The sequence below is a fragment of the Dysidea avara genome, chromosome 1, assembly GCF_963678975.1.
Source record: "Dysidea avara chromosome 1, odDysAvar1.4, whole genome shotgun sequence".
In the NCBI taxonomy this organism is placed as follows: Eukaryota; Metazoa; Porifera; class Demospongiae; order Dictyoceratida; family Dysideidae; genus Dysidea; species Dysidea avara.
Window position 1 is genome coordinate 63,867,159 of NC_089272.1, and position 17,011 is coordinate 63,884,169.

The window sequence follows — 17,011 nt, forward strand, 5'->3', positions numbered from 1 at the left end:
TAAATATCTTGGGGTTCATATCAAGTCTAACTTATCATGGTCTCATCATTGTAAAATTGTCTCTGCTAAGGCCAAAAGAACACTTAATTTTTTGCGTCATAGTTTGTGGGGAGCTACCACTACTGCAAAATCTGTTGCATACAAATCATTGATTAGACTGTCAAGTGTGGAGCCCACACACTGCTTATGACATCTCTACATTAGAAAATGTACAACATCGTGCTAGATGGGCATGTGGAAGCTGGTGGAATCCTGCTTCTAGGAGGTGGAATAAATCCTCTGATGATTGTGTTGATATGCTACATTGGCCTAAACTTACTGATCGCCGTAACTATCTATCTGTATCAACACTATATGACATCTTCAATAAGAGAACATCCCTGAACTTTTCTGATTATTACCATCATAGCACGTCTGCTACAAGAGTTCACGATCTAACAATTGTACCTTTATGATCTACCATCAACAGCTACTTGGTTCTCATTTTTTTGTGAATACTGTATTCCTGTGGAACAAAGTGTTTATTGATATACTGAGTATCAAATCTGTGAACTCTTTTCGTCGTGCCCTTTATTGTCTGTTTTGTACTTAGCGTTTCTTGTAATTGTATTATAGTTATGTTTTGTACTGTTCCTGTTCTGTGTCTTGTTATGTATGTATATTGAGGGAAGCACCCTTGTAGGCATGCCTTTTGGTGCCACCCTGTCATTTTGACAAATGAGATAAATAAACATTCACGTGAGGTTGTGGACGTCTTAAAATTTATTGAATCACGTGTTCAGATTCAGCCACACCTGGTTCGTTTTTTATGCGAAGAGAATGGCTTCCGGCGGTGATTTTCAAGGTCTAGTGCTGAAGGGAGTAACGCAACTTGAGCGTGATGAACTGGGGCGCGGGGCTTACGGGAGAGTTTACGCTGTCAACTATTATGGAACGATCTGTGCCGCCAAAGAGGTCCACTCCATTCTGGTCGAAGGAGTTGGACAAGTACAAATGCAGCGAACCATCGAGTCGTTTATGAGGGAGTGTCGTCAATGCAGTACTCTACGTCATCCAAACGTCATACAGTTCCTAGGTGTATACTATCCCTCTGTTGCGGGTGTACAAGGAAGGATGCAGCTACCAGTAATGGTTATGGAGATGATGGCGGATAGCTTGACCTCACTGGTGGATAAACACGAGAAGATTCCTGTCCATATAAAATTTTCAATTGTCCATGATATCTCCCTTGGCCTGTGCTACCTTCACAACCATGATCCTCCCATTGTTCACCGAGACCTCTCCCCTAACAACATCTTATTGACGGCACATCATGTAGCAAAGATCAGTGATCTTGGAGTGGCCAAGGTGATAAAGGCTGATAGTAGAAAGACAATGACTAAAGCTCCAGGAACTGTTGATTTTATGCCACCTGAGAGTTTAGCAAACACTCCACTTTACGGTCCTCCCATGGACATATTTTCTTTTGCAGGAATAATTCTCCACACATTTAACCAACAATGGCCTAGGCCATCTGAGCTGGTCCAGTATGATCATAAAACTAGAAGGAGGGTAGCATTGTCTGAGGTAGAGCGTCGTCAACAGTACTTGGATAAATTGAGAGGAGATACTGAAGTATTGAGGCTACTAGTGGAGGAGTGTCTGGATGATGATCCTGCTGTGAGGCCGACCATAGAAGCTGTCTGTGAGAGGATCAAGAAAATTTTCATACCAAAGGAGTCCCTACTAGACATTATCACTCTACACCACCAAGTGGAGCAATTGAGAACGGAAAGTGAGCAGAAGGATATTGCAAATGAGCTGCAGAGAAGGACAATAAATGAAAAGGATAGAGAGATTGATCAGTTGTATCAACAGCTGGTAAGTGTTACTACCAGACATGTATTGCTACTAAAACTGGCATCACCATATTATATTGTCTTAGTCCTCTACAAGGAGTATACCAATACAAGTAGACAGTCAACTTAACAGAGTAACTATAGGAAGAGAAAGGCCAACAGCAGAATCATCAAAATTGAAAATAGTAAGTTACTAATTTAGTACTGTAGCATAAAAATGTCTTCTGTGTACGTGTGTGTGCGTGCATGAGCGTACGTGTTTGTGTGTGTACATTATGTGTGTGTTTGTATGTGTATGTGCGTGTGTGCATGTGTGTGGGTGACAGCTAATTTTTGGTATTGTGTCAAGAAAATCCATCTTACTATATATTTCCATTGAGTATCATGAGTTGTTAACTTATCACAATAACAACAAAAACTACACTATCTATGGTTAATAGTTTTCTCCTTCAAGCAATGTTGGGGCAATTACTTTTTAAAAGTAACTCGTTACACATTACATAATTACTTGTAACTGAACTATTTACGTAGTTACAGTTACATATTACCCATATAATAAAGTAACTATAATAATATTACATATTATATTACTTTGTGTCCACAGCCTTAAGCTGTCACATGTGAAACTACCACCTTATCACGTGACATGATTGCGCTGTTGGACAATGTGTAAATCTTGGTTATAAGTAGGAAGCTGGTGAATAAGCTTCATTCAGTAGGCTTCGCTACTTCGTTGTTGCTAGGCGTTACTCAGTGGATTACTAACGAGATTAGTAACTTCATTACTTGTAGTAATAATATTATGTAATATTACACTCGTTACAGTAACTTCATTACTTAGGTAAGGCATTACATTTGTAAGTAAAGTAACCTGAGTTATATTACCTGTTTTTATGGCGTATTTCATTATATTACTTAGTTATCACAAAAGTAATAGTTATTACGTAACGCATTACATAAGTAATGCATTACCCCCAACATTGCCTTCAGATGCACTACATGCTAACTGTATGAAAAATAGTCAGGCCCGGCCTTAAGTTTAGGGGTAGTAGGCAACCCCCAGAGCTTAAAAAACAGTCAGGTTTCATAATTACTGCTATAGATTTGTTTGCTATTCATACAGCCAATGGCATTCACACTTCCTTCTATGTAGCCATCTACCTTCTATTATAAGCTGTCCATCTGTCTGCATTCTTTTTCGTGGTGCCACAAACTCAGCAACCGAAGCACATACTTTAAGCTCTCATCATCTGGCAATTCCAAGTTTGTTGCTACATGTAGATTGCTATGTGCTATCATTTGTACTACCGAGCATTGAAAGTGTTTGTGTTGAGGGAAACTTTAGCTACTGTAGCATTCCTACAGACAACAGCTCTAGATAGCACAGAAAGTTCAAAGGACTAGGGTTCAATCCAACTTTTTTCCCCTCAGTTTTACCTTTTTGTGATATCTTTTTTCATGTGTCAGATATTGGTGACACTTACTCACCAATCTGAGCATGTATCAGCATGATTCAGGAGCAAAATGATCTAGCTGTGTATACCTCACAAAATTTATTGCAAACTTCTACACACATGCTTTCCTTTGTCTGCTACAGTGTGTTGATGGCCATGATGTACATAGTTCCATTGCAAACCACAGGGCAACCAGTTCAGCTGGCACAGCGCCTCCTGTGATTAGTGTTGGGCATGGGTTCAAATCCCACCATAGAGTTGTTTTAATTTTCAATACCTTTTTGGTGGATGCTTTTTCTCTATTTTTTGTACTCATCGTTGCCATTCATATAGCTACTTTGGCTTTTGTCTCTGTAGCTCCACATGACCAAGGAATCATCTTGTATTTTCAGCATCCAATCAACATACCTAAAATGTTGTTTACTCTGTAAATAAAAGTTAACATCATTGACCGTTACGGGAGGTAAAGGGGGGCGATGGGTCACGTGCACCATGCAGCATTATTATTTATAGCTATGCATGTGCGCACTCAACTCGAGGCACAGACGAGAGCATTGGAGTCGCAGATTCTGTCCAGCTCTATCAGTTGAATAGCAGCCCATCATGCCAAAAACACCCACCCACCCACCCACCCATGTGGACATACATGCATACACCCGGTAACCCAGGAATAACAAGGCGCAGTGAAGCTGCTTGACCAGAATGATGTTCGCTACTTAATAGTTATGGTGATGAGATCACGTCATTAATGCAGAATGCTGTGCACTAAGCACTTCACTCAGCCACGTTCTGGGCTGTCCAATATTTTCCCAAATTAGGCCAATCATGCACCTGAGCTTGGGTATAAGCTTGGCTAATACAATAAGATGTTAAATGTACATACACAAATTAAAAACCTGGATGTGCACCTATGCTAATTTTGCTGAAACCTTTGCTTGCAGTAGCTACTGTGAATGATATTGTCATGAATACTTTTTTCACAAATTCTTTTCTTTTTTTGACCATGTTGCATGTGCCTGTGTGAAAGGACAAATACTACTAGTGTCTCAAAATTTGCACATCGTGGTATTTAGTGTACATACCATTCTGCTGTTGAGTTAATATAATCAGCATGTTCACATCATTAAAATTACTTGCATGATGGCATTTATGTATATACAGAAAATTAAAAGCAACTCCACCATGCACACTACACTTAAAGACATGATCTATAGTTGTGACCAGATTTGCAAAAAGTACTTTTTTCACACACAAAATTTGACCCATTTTTTGACAAGCTTCATAATTTTTTTTTTAACATTGATATAATTGCCTGAAATTTTCCATGAGTGTAGCTAAATTATCTGGCTGCATTTTGAAACTATAAGAACAAGTTAATCAGTTTAAGGAGTCAAGTGTTACATCATTTTGTTTGCTGGCATGTAAAATATGTGAAAAGGTACCTTTTCGCAAAACTGGTCACATTTAATGCTTATTCTCATTATGTTAGTTTGCAATTGATCGGCGAGTCTTAGCGAGCCTCCCCCAGGTATTGCTTGCTTCAATCATATGTCTGACTGGTCTGACCATTCTCAAAGTTTCACAGAAAGCCTCTCTGTTTACTAGTTAATGTGGAATTTGAATGCATGTAGAGCAAAGGGCAGGTATGGGAAAGCCTACTGCATGTTTGTCGGTTTGGGTGTCCTTAAGTTCTACTAGAGTAACATCTTCTCATTCATTTTCTTGATGTTAACTACTTGCCTACATTTTAAAAATAATTAACCTGGGACCTGGGTGCCAGAAAGCATGCGTCACTATGCATCTTGTTCAAATGTATATGCAGTAACTCTGCTGCAAATACTGATAACTAACGTATACATACAAATTTATTTCTTCAGGAACTGAATACAGAATTGTTACATGTGCCTGCATGATAGGACAGGTACTACTAGCACAACATAGTTTGCATTATTTACTTTAGCTTAGTTCACCCTAAATGTTACTACACATACATAACAAGACACAGAACAGGAACAGTACAAAACATAACTATAACACAATTACAAGAAACACTAAGTACAAAACAGACAATAAAGGGCACGACAAAAAGAGTTCACAGATTTGATACTCAGTATATCAATAAACACTTTGTTCCACAGGAATACAGTATTCACAAAAAAATGAGAACCAAGTAGCTGTTGATGGTAGATCATAAAGGTACAATTGTTAGATCATGAACTCTTGTAGCAGACGTGTTATGATGGTAATAATCAGAAAAGTTCAGGGATGTTCTCTTATTGAAGATGTCATATAGTGTTGATACAGATAGATAGTTACAGCAATCAGTAAGTTTAGGCCAATGTAGCATATCAACACAATCATCAGAGGATTTATTCCACCTCCTAGAAGCAGGATTCCACCAGCTTCCACATGCCCATCTAGCACGATGTTGTACATTTTCTAATGTAGAGATGTCATAAGCAGTGTGTGGGCTCCACACTTGACAGGCATACTCAAGTAAAGGTCTAATCAATGATTTGTATGCAACAGATTTTGCAGTAGTGGTAGCTCCCCACAAACTATGATGCAAAAAATTAAGTGTTCTTTTGGCCTTAGCAGAGACAATTTTACAATGATGAGACCATGATAAGTTAGACTTGATATGAACCCCAAGATATTTAACAATTGAATTCCATGAGATAGAAGTGGTGTTGATTTTGTACATGAAAGTGATTAATTTCTTCTTATTTGAAATTAAAAATGCTAAGCACTTCGATTCATTTAGACGAAGTTGCCAATTGATAGTCCAAGAGTAGATGTTGTCAAGGTCTTTCTGCAGCAGCAAACAATCAGCAGGACTTGTAACTTTTCTATATAAGGCAACATCATCAGCAAAGAGTTGCATTTCTTACCACAGTTTGCAAATCTTCAACATACAATAGGAACAAAAGAGGACCAAGTACAGATCCCTGTGGTACTCCTGATCTAACTGGGAGCCAGTCAGAATAGTTGCCGTTGATGGTCACTCATTGAAATCGGCAAGTTAAAAAAGATTGAAGCCACTGTAATAGCTGACCAGTGATGCCTAGGCAATGAAATTTCAAAAGAAGATGTTCATGTGGCACTGAGTCAAATGCCTTGGCAAAGTCCAAGAACACACAATGTGAACACCACAATTAATAATTAATTAATTAATTTAATGTTATGTTATTGTGTTTAATGCAGAATCTATAGTTGTTCTGTGTGCCAATTCATACAAGTCCAGGAGAGATGTTGATTTCTTAGTGTCTATTTGTACTGTGATCAACACTATATACTATAGCTACTTAAAAATTAAAAATTTCAAAAGGAAGTAAGGGTTAATATAAGGCATGCTACATAAAGTAAGGAAACAAGCTTAAAAATGGAACAGCTGAAATGAGAAATGATGCAACAGTAAAAAGTAAGGAAACAAGACTATTTTCTAAAATGAGACACACTTTATGCCTACTTTTGACTAGAAATGAGACCATCAAATTAGCCAAAAGTAGGGATTAAAGTGTGTCTCATTTTAGAAAGTAGTCGTCTAATATTGCTTCCTTACTTTTTACTGCTGGATCATTTCTCATTTCAGCTGTTACATTTTTAAGCTTGTTTCCTTACTTTATGTAGCATGCCTTATATCAACCCCTACTTCCTTTTGAAATTTTAACTTTTTAAAATAGCTAGTTTGTTTACTTTTTTGTGTAGCTAGCTATATTATACTCTTTTTGCTTTCCACATAGTATAAATATCACTTGAAGCAGTTATCTTTTACTTTTGTACACAATAAGTGCCACTAAAATAATTATCGTTTCTTTTTTCTTTTTAAAGCTATGATTTTACAGTGGAACATTGCTGGAGAGTCCACCATTAAGAGTGAAACCCTTGCTTTTAGAAGTCTGGATCCCAAGGTGGATCCACCCCTCAAAGACATTATTAGCTAACTACCTCACAAAAAAAGCTAAACTGGTAACTACCCAGCATTAATAAATGCCAGAGACAACTCCTTGGGTACTACACCCATTCACCATCATCTTACGCACACATATTAACACTTCGATTCGTTAAAATCACATGTTTGGGTTGTGGTACACGCCGTAACTATTAAGCGGCACAACTATTAATTATCCTTTGAAAAGAATATAAGTTTAATCGAAGGTTAAACAGTGTTAACTTGAAGGCCATAGCAACATTAGTCTATGGGACAAGGTTAAACACTATGCAGGAAAGGTGTCAGTAAACAACTGACAATAGGGTTAGCTTGATCACTATGCATTGTGGTATGCATTAGAAGGTATCAACAACAGGTTTGAGGTGGTAGCAAATATAGCATCCTACCTGTTCTAGATCATTCTATGCTATAGCAGGGTAGCAGTGGCAGCTAAGGAGCAGCAGTATCACTAATTGTTTGCGGTGCTGGAAACGTTTTATCCCATCCAAAGGTCCTCCCCATTTCTTTCTTTCCACTAACTCATAGTATCAAACTATGGCTGGTTAGTGTGACGTGGGTTGCGCTGTAGCATATCAGTTAAGAGGGACCATATAGGGAATCTGGTGTGGGCAAGTTGGCATACCACCAAATATATACCAGCCAGAACCTTATCATAGATGTTGGGGTACACATTTACCATGACCCAATCTTGGAGGGTTGCGTGATCTCACATGACAAATTAAGGGTCAGGTCTTAAGGCTACAGCGCTCCAGCCCATTCTCCCTATCTCGATGTCTTATTGTATATGGTCATTGGTACACACTGGTATACAGAGGTACACCTGGGAACAAGTTAACCATAGATAATATACCCCCTGGATTGGAAGCTAGTAAGCGCCACTGGTTAAGACTGGTTTTGCACCCCATTCAATACAAAGACAAGTTTCTCTGGGCGAAACAAGACTCACCGCTGGTAAAAGGTTCTTTCTCAAGATGTTTTGGAAGCAAAAAGCGAGTTCAAGGCAAATTGGCTCTTTATTTTGCGAACGGTAGGAATGCGAGATGTGATGGTTTGGACACATTCAATGAAAACACCGAAACCATGTATGCTATACCATTTGCACCCAGACCAGTCCACCCAGACCAGTCCACAGAGCATTATTTGATGACTTCGTACTATAAATTGTGTATAGGCTTGAGCCAATTATGCTTTGAAAATAGCCTATTATTCTTTTGAGCAGTGCTCAGAAATTCAGCCTATTATACTCAAAATTATGCATTCAAAATCAAGATTATGCTCTAGAGTTGGCTGTTTTATTAGAGTATATCAGTCTTTCCTGACTGTTGTATTAGAGTAAGTGCTGCTCTATTAGAGTATCTCGATCTTTTTCCGTGAAGTGTAAATAATCAGCCAAGAAACAATTAAACATAATAACATTGCACATTTTCTTGATATTAAATGCAGTATTAAGGCATAGTGTGTTCATGTTTTGTTGTATTTTGGTGCATTCATTGTGCATTTAATTAAAAATCTTGAAAATTGTCCTATTTGCTAGCATAATGCTTGATGCTTTTGCTAACCTATTATGCTTGAAATTATGCCGGCTTAATTGGCACAAGCCTAATTGTGTAGCGATACTGTTTAGAATCACAGAGAGAATGTGCTTCCCATTTTGCCAAAAAATACCTTCTCAACAACCTGCCAAAGAAGTTATGGGAAGACGTATTATTTAGCCGAGGCCATTCTTTATAGCATAGTTAACCTTGTGATATTTTCTTTTTCTACCTACAGCACTTGGTTTAGCCAAGACTGAGCTTCCCCCAAAGCATGTAATCATAGATAATATATACCTCCGGACACGTGTCCGGTGGTATATATTATCTATGATGTAATCCACCATTGTAAGACTTCTAACCAAAAGTGACGCGAAATGGTCAAACTTACCAAAACAGTTATCATAACAACACCACAAGTCATTCTCGTTACAAAATAAAGTCGTTTATGGCATGGTTCGGCTATAATAGGATTAAAGTTGTTGAGGCACGAAACCAGCTTAAGGACACTGGTTCGTGTACAAAGTCTATGGGCGCGCAGCGCAGTTCCCAATCCAGGGGGGTATATTATCTATGGAAGAACAAGAAGCGAATGAATGATGAAAAGCAAACAGCATGGTGCAGTGGACAGAACATAATGGAAACAACAGATTCGTCACTACCTCAGCTGTCTGAAATTTCTGGAGCCATGCACCTAGCACTACCGGGTCTTACAGCAGGCAGGCAGACGAAATGTAGATCAATTTTGAAATTTTTAAACTCACTGTACATCGAAACATTCGACTTTTCGCTTCGTTTAACCAAGGTACAGCATCATTATAACAGTACTAATGCATTCCAGGTGGGTTTTTCAGGTAAAACCATAGATAATATATACCTCCGGACACGGAGGTATATATTATCTATGGTAAAACGTATTGCAAGGCCATTTTTAAGGTGCGAAAATCCACAAAACCATATGATTTCTTACCAACCCCTCATACAGTACTATCATACAGTATGATACACTACTTATGAATAGGTGTATACCAAATTAGCCATGGTTTGTTATAGTTTGGCTGTTTGCCCATTTGCTTTTAGGTGTATCCTTCCTGTCCCACCCTGTGGTTTAGTACAAGTTGTCCTGATTGTATTGTTCATAATAAAACAATCAAGCAGCTCAATGACATACAGGGTATATAGCAACTAGTTCTTCATTTGTAAATGTCCCAAGCCGACAAATTGGCATATAGTGCTAGGAAGAGCTCTACAAAGTTAAATGTATTATTGTGTTTTTATACCAGTATGCATAGGATAGAATTAAAGCCACAAAAACAGCAGCCATAGCTCCATACACACATATAACTAGTGGAGCTAGATAAAGTCGTGTGGTCCATGCTGTTGCACAACAAACATATAAATGTGCATAAGTCCCTATAATGGCAATGCAGTGCATATACTTTATTGTTTTCTACCATTTAAAGATGTTCCCAAGTTTGTAGGGTCCCCAGGATACTAAGGCCACCCCTGACAATAGTACATGTGAAGTAGAATATTGGTATTTCAAAAATTACTACTTGATTTATTATCACCTCAGGAGGCACCTCCATTAATGCCAGCACTTACCAGTGACAAGTACCACATTAAATGGACTCAACTGGCCAATCTTCCTGCTCCAATGTATAGTCCATATGTAACAGTACAAGACAAGAAGGTATATGTTGCTGGTGGGGGTAGTCCAGTTTATGATGCTTTACATCAAGTATATGTCTATGATGTCAACACTGACCACTGGGGTCAGTTACCTCCCTCAGGTCACTATTATGGTATTCCTCACATCATCGGTGGCAAATTAGCCATTATTGGAGGACGTCTATCTGCAACAAAAGAGAAAACCAATAAAATTTCTACTTTTGATGAAGCTGTTCAAAGTTGGACATCTTATTATCCTGACCTTTGCTCAGTTAGGAGCAAACCAGGGGTGGTTACTCATCTGGAGCATGTTATTGTTGCTGGTGGAGGATTAGATGATACTATACTAGCTCAAAATGACATCGAACTCCTCAATTGGGTAGAGAACTCTCACTGGAAGAAGGTGTCTATTAATCTTCCTGAGCCAATGTACGGCTTTACACCTGTTATTACTGATGATCATTATGTCATTGTGGGTTACTGTTGTGCTGACCAATGCAGAGACAAAAATGCCTACAAAATACCAGTCGATGATATCACAAGATCACAACAACAAGCCAATAGCACACCTACAAAGTGGATTACAATGACTGCTGTCACTCACTTGGCTGCAGCAGTGGTCTCCAGCACATCCACATCAATGGTAGTTGGTGGACAGGATCAAAGTGGTAAAATACCAACATCAGATATTGATTTATATGATGACCTTAGCAAGTCATGGAGGAAGATTTCATCCTTATCTTCTGCTAGATCAGCAGTAGCTATAGCAAAAGTCAACAACAATGCCATTATCGTTATTGGAGGACGTACTAAAGGAGGGAGTATAGCTAATGCTAACTCATCCAGTCTGACTACAGTTGAACTGGGACAAGCTGAATTTATAGAGTATGGACTGTAGCCCATAATATTGCTATTTCTTGGTATGAATTCGTACATTTAAAACAATTGTAACTAAAGGATTTATTATTTGTACTGTTACTAATCTTACACTGAACTGGAGTAACTAAAGTGGATGTTATAGTTATATCACAGTATTACTGTTATAACTCACAGAAAGAATATAAACACACAAATAATTGTACATAATAATTATTAGTCTGTAGTTGGGATAAATTGTCTATTGATTAATATCTGGTTAATATCATCCAGTGGATTGGGTAGAGAATTCCACAATTCGATGGTAAAAGGTAGAAAATAATCTAAATATGCATCAGTGCTGGTTGTGTCCGTGGCTACATGATGGAAGGGGTGTGAGATGTCAACAAGACCATGTAATGCTTTGTAAACATTACCAGTTTTAAGGAATTATTTACTTTGAAGCAATAATAAATGGCCACTTTTGGTGTAGCATGGTAGTTACACTACTTTGATAAGAGAAGTCATTTGTGATGAAACAAGCAACACTGCATTGAACCTTTTCTATTTTGGCCAGTGTTTCTGGTATTGAAGGACTCTGTAGCAGTATATTCTAGAATAGATCTTACTAAGAATATATATAAATAATTCACTAATGCTGAACTTTTATACGCTTTGAAAAGCATAGTTGGCTAAAGCTATCAAAAGTGCTCCCAAATTCAAATCTAGGAGGTCTATTTTTAAAATCTTTCTCAGAAGATATTCAACTAGAGTCTTAAAAAGTTCATTCATTGAGCTATACCAAACAAAGTTATGCAAATGAATATAATTTGTGTACTAGAATTGGCATTCTTCCCTCTTAGTGGAATAAACACTGAAACTTCTTGTCTCCCCCCCAAGAATGTCTCCTAGATCCACCTATGCAGAAACATGCCCCCTATTTAATGAAATAGTCCTAGTTGTCTTAATGTGAATTAGTGAAAAGTATAAAAGTGTTGCTGTAGAACATCTAGCTGGGATGTATCAACACACATTTATTCATGTACAAAATAAAAAAGACCACTGAATTAGATTATCTTTCAACAAAAAATTGTTCATGTTTTGCATGTCATATTGACTACATATTGAGCTGTTGTTATGAAATATGATTGTAAATCATATATTTACACTTATCAACCACACCGTCAAGTAGTTTCCATTAATCTATTATTGCTGGTTTGTTCAGTAGATTATGTTTGATATCAGGTACCATTCACCATCCATGAAATAAACAGTTTAATATTAGTGTATATACTTTTCACATTGATACCTCTCACCTCAGCAAACTCTAATGTAGACATGGTACGTATAACAGGTTGAGCTCCATATAACTTTACCTCTGAAAGATGACCTCTCTATTGCAGCAATCAACCAAAATTTTTTATTATAAAGTGTCTGTTATATATGTTCCACTTATAGATCTGCTATTGTTGTTGTGTGTTAATTGTTTCACAGTCCAGTCTAGTCCTCATCTATGTAAATGATATCACAGAATCCATTGCTATGATTATAGTACTATGTCGACAACATTTTGATATGCACTGAAGCCAGTACCATCTGCCTTCTAAATGATCAGTCTTCTTACTTTGGTAAATACCTGGAAAAACAATGAAGTTCAATCCATCTAAATGTATCCACAAGAAAAAAGACCTACACAAAGTACTGTTATTAAATTAGCTAAATACCTGGGAGTAGTGATGGATGAACACTTATACATATAACTTGGAAGTAACATGTTAATATTATTTGTATAGCAAAGCCAAGTAAAAGCCAACTATTGCAAAAATTGTCAGTTGATGACATTGAAACATTGAAAGTGTGACTGTTTATTAGAGTAGTTACTGCACTTTTAGAGTATCTTGATCTTACCTCAAAATTCAATTTCACTGACTTATTTGCCAGACTTTCTTCACAATGTACAGTTTATAACTGTAAAGTGCATTTACAATTGTTGTCTTCTATTTGCCTATTGGCTTTCTGTACTTTTGAATACAGTGTGAATGCATGATTCCTGTTTCTGGTGTCAATATAGTCCTGTAAGTCCAAGGGGGGCAAAGAAGAGCCACCTCCCCTTGTACCCACTCAGAGATCCACTTATGTGTTTTGTGATCCAACAAAAGTATGACTATACAGTAAGACATGCAGCCAACTGCTCAACAGTAGTTGGTCATGGGAACCACTGCTCATAGGCATAGCCAAGTGTGGGCATGTGCAGGCATTTGGCCAACCATCACAATTTCTTTCCCAACCATCACAAACTTTTGCCCAACCATCACAAGTAGCTTATGATTCATGTGAGGATTCACAGCAGCACACAAAACAACCCTACTTTAATAGTGTAAATGTGTACCTCATTTGTTAACCATGACTTTGAACAAGGCCAGGGATCGAGAGATAGAGGGTGTATCACATGATCCATTAGGCAGAAAATCCCTTGTCCTATAATTACACTTCATGTAGAGCATGTGCCACAGATCTCCAATGACCTATTAGAATTATTTGCATGAGTAGGTTTGGTCACTAGATGTTTGGTGACCCGTGACTAACCTCCTCTGTTGTCAACCAGTAGTAAAGCCAGAGCCCCTCGTATATGCTACCATTAGAAATGACTTTTGATAAAATGGAAGTATTATTAGCACTGGACCATATGATTGGCACTGCACATGACAAGTTCCATATAGGTAGATAATTTAACATGTCTATATCTTACAGGAACATGTAGCTATACAGTTAGACATGCGCACAACTACAATGAACAAGTAAACATAAGACATCACAATCACACACCAGAATCTAAGTGATAAAAATGTTATCGGACAATCTATTCTACCACTATGAGCAGCATGTCAAGTTGCATAAATGTAGACTGGCTAAAGTTCTAGTGGAATAAAATTAATCACTTATGGTATAATAGTTTGTCCAACACAGATTTGGTAACTTCAATGCTTTTCCAGCTCAAAATATCACCCTAAAACCAGTCTCATTTTCCCTTCATGACAGCTTTGCAACATTGGCTAGGCACAGCCAAGCTCAAAAATGTCTTTAGACTAACCCCAAACTCTTCCAACAAATTTCTATAGCATTTAAATTTTTTTCTATTCAACAGAATTTTACATTGACTGACTGACAGCCAAGCATAATTTGACATATGGGCCTGATTTTGCCAACCACAGTACATACAATACATGCATCATGGACTTGCCTTTGTCCTCCTTTGTGTTCCAGTTCTCTTTGCTGACAACGAAAGGTGTCAATTCACACTATATAACGTGATATGGTTTAACTGTGGCTGTGTTAGCTTATCGCCGGTATTTTCCATAGCAATATGATTGATATAGTTGAGATACTTCTCACGCTGTTCTTTGTTTGCAACGCCATGTAATGTGAAAAGCATAGCTGAGAATGAAGCGTAATGGCTACCTCCCTTTTTGCTACATAATTGATAGTTGGGGCATGTGTCCAGGCGTATGGTTTTCTAAGTGCCCTTCTTCCTTTGATGTAGTATGTGCGTGGGTTCACCAATCATAATTATGTTAGTCCTACATTTAATCCCTATACTTCAGTTAGTTCAGTCTATACAGTAGTGAACAAGAGAGGTTGCCTATATGCTGCAGTGGACATTTAATCCCTAATTCAGTCATGGTTATAGACTGAATGAAGTATAGGGATTAAATGTCCACTAGTATATATATATCTGCAGATGTATAGGCAACCTCTCTTCTTCTTTCACTACTTTTTAGCAATTCCCTTGTTTCTTTACTTTTTTGATCCCTAATCCAACTTTAAAATTTTTCATTTTTCCTTCTACTTGTATGTATATATCTCTGTCACTTGTGCATCTGTACCACACAAACACAGTTCTGTGCAAGGTAAATCATTGCAATAGCACTAGCATTTTAGCATGGAGTAGTTACTTGTAAGCCTGTCAAAAACATCTTGGCTAGATCTTTGTCATCTTCTGGATAAGAATCACTCCATCGATAATGGAAATATTTGGATTACTTAAAGATGGTAATCATTCTGTCACTGGAAAGGAAATTTACATTGGATTAACAGTTAGATAACAGTGGATACTAATTTTCAAGATCATGTATCAATTTTAACTTGTTGGTGCATGTCTATCTGGTGCATAAAATTGCTCTTGGTGATCATGGTGAATTCATTGTTTATGTAAAAAGGAAACTTCCCTTTTAGGAGAGAGCTAATTCCAATTACTTTTAAAATGAAAAATTCATCTAGTGCTAATTATACTAAACATACGTAAGCATATTAGCAAAAAAATGGGCTCACAAGTTGACTGCCTTTAAGCGACTGCTCTATTAGAGTATCTAAATTTTTAGCTGTTTTAGGTTTGAACAGCTTTAGTAGAAGTCATATTATACTTTGCACCAGTTATACCCCAAGTAATCCAGAATATTTTTCACTATAAATTCTTCCTGAATTATTGCAGTATAATAGGCGTTCTTCTATTCCCTTTGTAAATACTTTCAATTGTTCATGATTAATTGTCTCACCTCTAATGAAGAGGTGTAAAAATGTCACTAGAGAATTTGTTGAGTTCATTTATTAAACATTTATGTCAAATTTAACTTGATACATTAGAATTTTCTTATTTTATTAGCTGTCACTTTGAAATTTAAAAATGCTGACCTTGCAGGGATCTGTGCAAATGTAAACATTGATTTTCAGATTCCTCATGCTCTAAGCTTTCTAAAAATGTATAGATTTGCAAATCCCCATAAACTTTGAGCGAAAGTATATTTTTTGACATAGTGAACCTGACCAAAAGGAGGGGGTGTATATTACTGATTCAGAGAATAAACTGCTTTTTCAGGCTGATTATATTTCCTCCTTTTAAAAGTGTTATGTGTTTATGTCTTGATATTTCCCATGTCAATTACTGCCCGATAATAATTTTCAAATATTAGGTGATACCAAAGGCAATACAATCTCAATATTCCAGTATTATCCTTCAGCTCTGAAACAAACACTGCACTGTGAATTGACATACAAAAGAATATGCAATAGAAATTCTATTCTAGTGTATTATATAATTGAGTTAGTTTTATTTATTTATTAATTACTATCCCACTAGGGACCCGGAAGAAGGTAGTTGCTGGGTATATATGTGTTATTGATATATAGCTACACAGTGTCTGGGAAGATGATTATACAAGCATAATCTAGAAAGTGTTTTGGATTGGACATGTTGGTTACTATATGAGGTTATGTTGAAGCCAGTTTGGTAATGTGAATTAATAATAACATAGCCAAACAGCTGCCTGATACATGTCATGATAGACTTAGTCGCACTGGAGTAATGTATGTTTAGTAAATGCTCTTGTGATGGGATTAAGACTCATGGTAGTAACTTCCCAGCCAAGATTCAACTATATCTATCTCAGGCTAGTCAGTACAATGACAATACATCGTCAATTATTTGAGTTTGCGGTGAAACTTGAGTATGTGATGACTACACAAGACATTACACTGGAATATGAGGTTTACTATGAATACTATCTAAGTGTGAGCACTGATTGGTGCAGTAGACACTCTGTTAAATCCTACCCTTGTTTAACAGCAAATTGACTGTTTTATTAGAGTATTTTAAGTGTAGGTGTACATAAACCACAACTCAGTGAATTTATCACTTATCTCAACATTTGTCTG

The 17,011-nt window shown here is 37.2% G+C and overlaps 1 protein-coding gene and 1 long non-coding RNA gene across 2 annotated transcripts; one reads left to right on the plus strand and one right to left on the minus strand.

Moving 5' to 3' along the window:
• Positions 1–791: 791 nt before the first annotated feature.
• On the plus strand, positions 792–11,549 carry LOC136251634 (uncharacterized). Its single transcript, XM_066044092.1, has 3 exons — positions 792–1,860; positions 1,925–2,023; positions 10,353–11,549. The coding sequence occupies exons 1-3, from the start codon at positions 820–822 to the stop codon at positions 11,343–11,345; spliced, it is 2,133 nt and encodes a 710-aa protein (XP_065900164.1). The 5' UTR covers positions 792–819; the 3' UTR covers positions 11,346–11,549.
• Positions 11,550–12,807: 1,258 nt separating this feature from the next.
• LOC136251728 (uncharacterized) lies at positions 12,808–14,067 on the minus strand. The gene is made up of 3 exons (XR_010699178.1): positions 13,889–14,067; positions 13,692–13,827; positions 12,808–12,938 (listed from the first exon to the last, which is right to left on the minus strand). It is a non-coding gene; the product is annotated as an uncharacterized lncRNA (long non-coding RNA).
• Positions 14,068–17,011: the final 2,944 nt, after the last annotated feature.

Coding starts and splice junctions, on each gene's coding strand:
- LOC136251634 (XM_066044092.1), top strand. CDS start 820: ATGGCTTCCGGCGGTGATTTTCAAGGTCTAGTGCTGAAGGGAGTAACG. Junction 1,861..1,924: donor ATCAGTTGTATCAACAGCTG/GTAAGTGTTACT, acceptor ATATTGTCTTAG/TCCTCTACAAGGAGTATACC. Junction 2,024..10,352: donor AATCATCAAAATTGAAAATA/GTAAGTTACTAA, acceptor TTATCACCTCAG/GAGGCACCTCCATTAATGCC.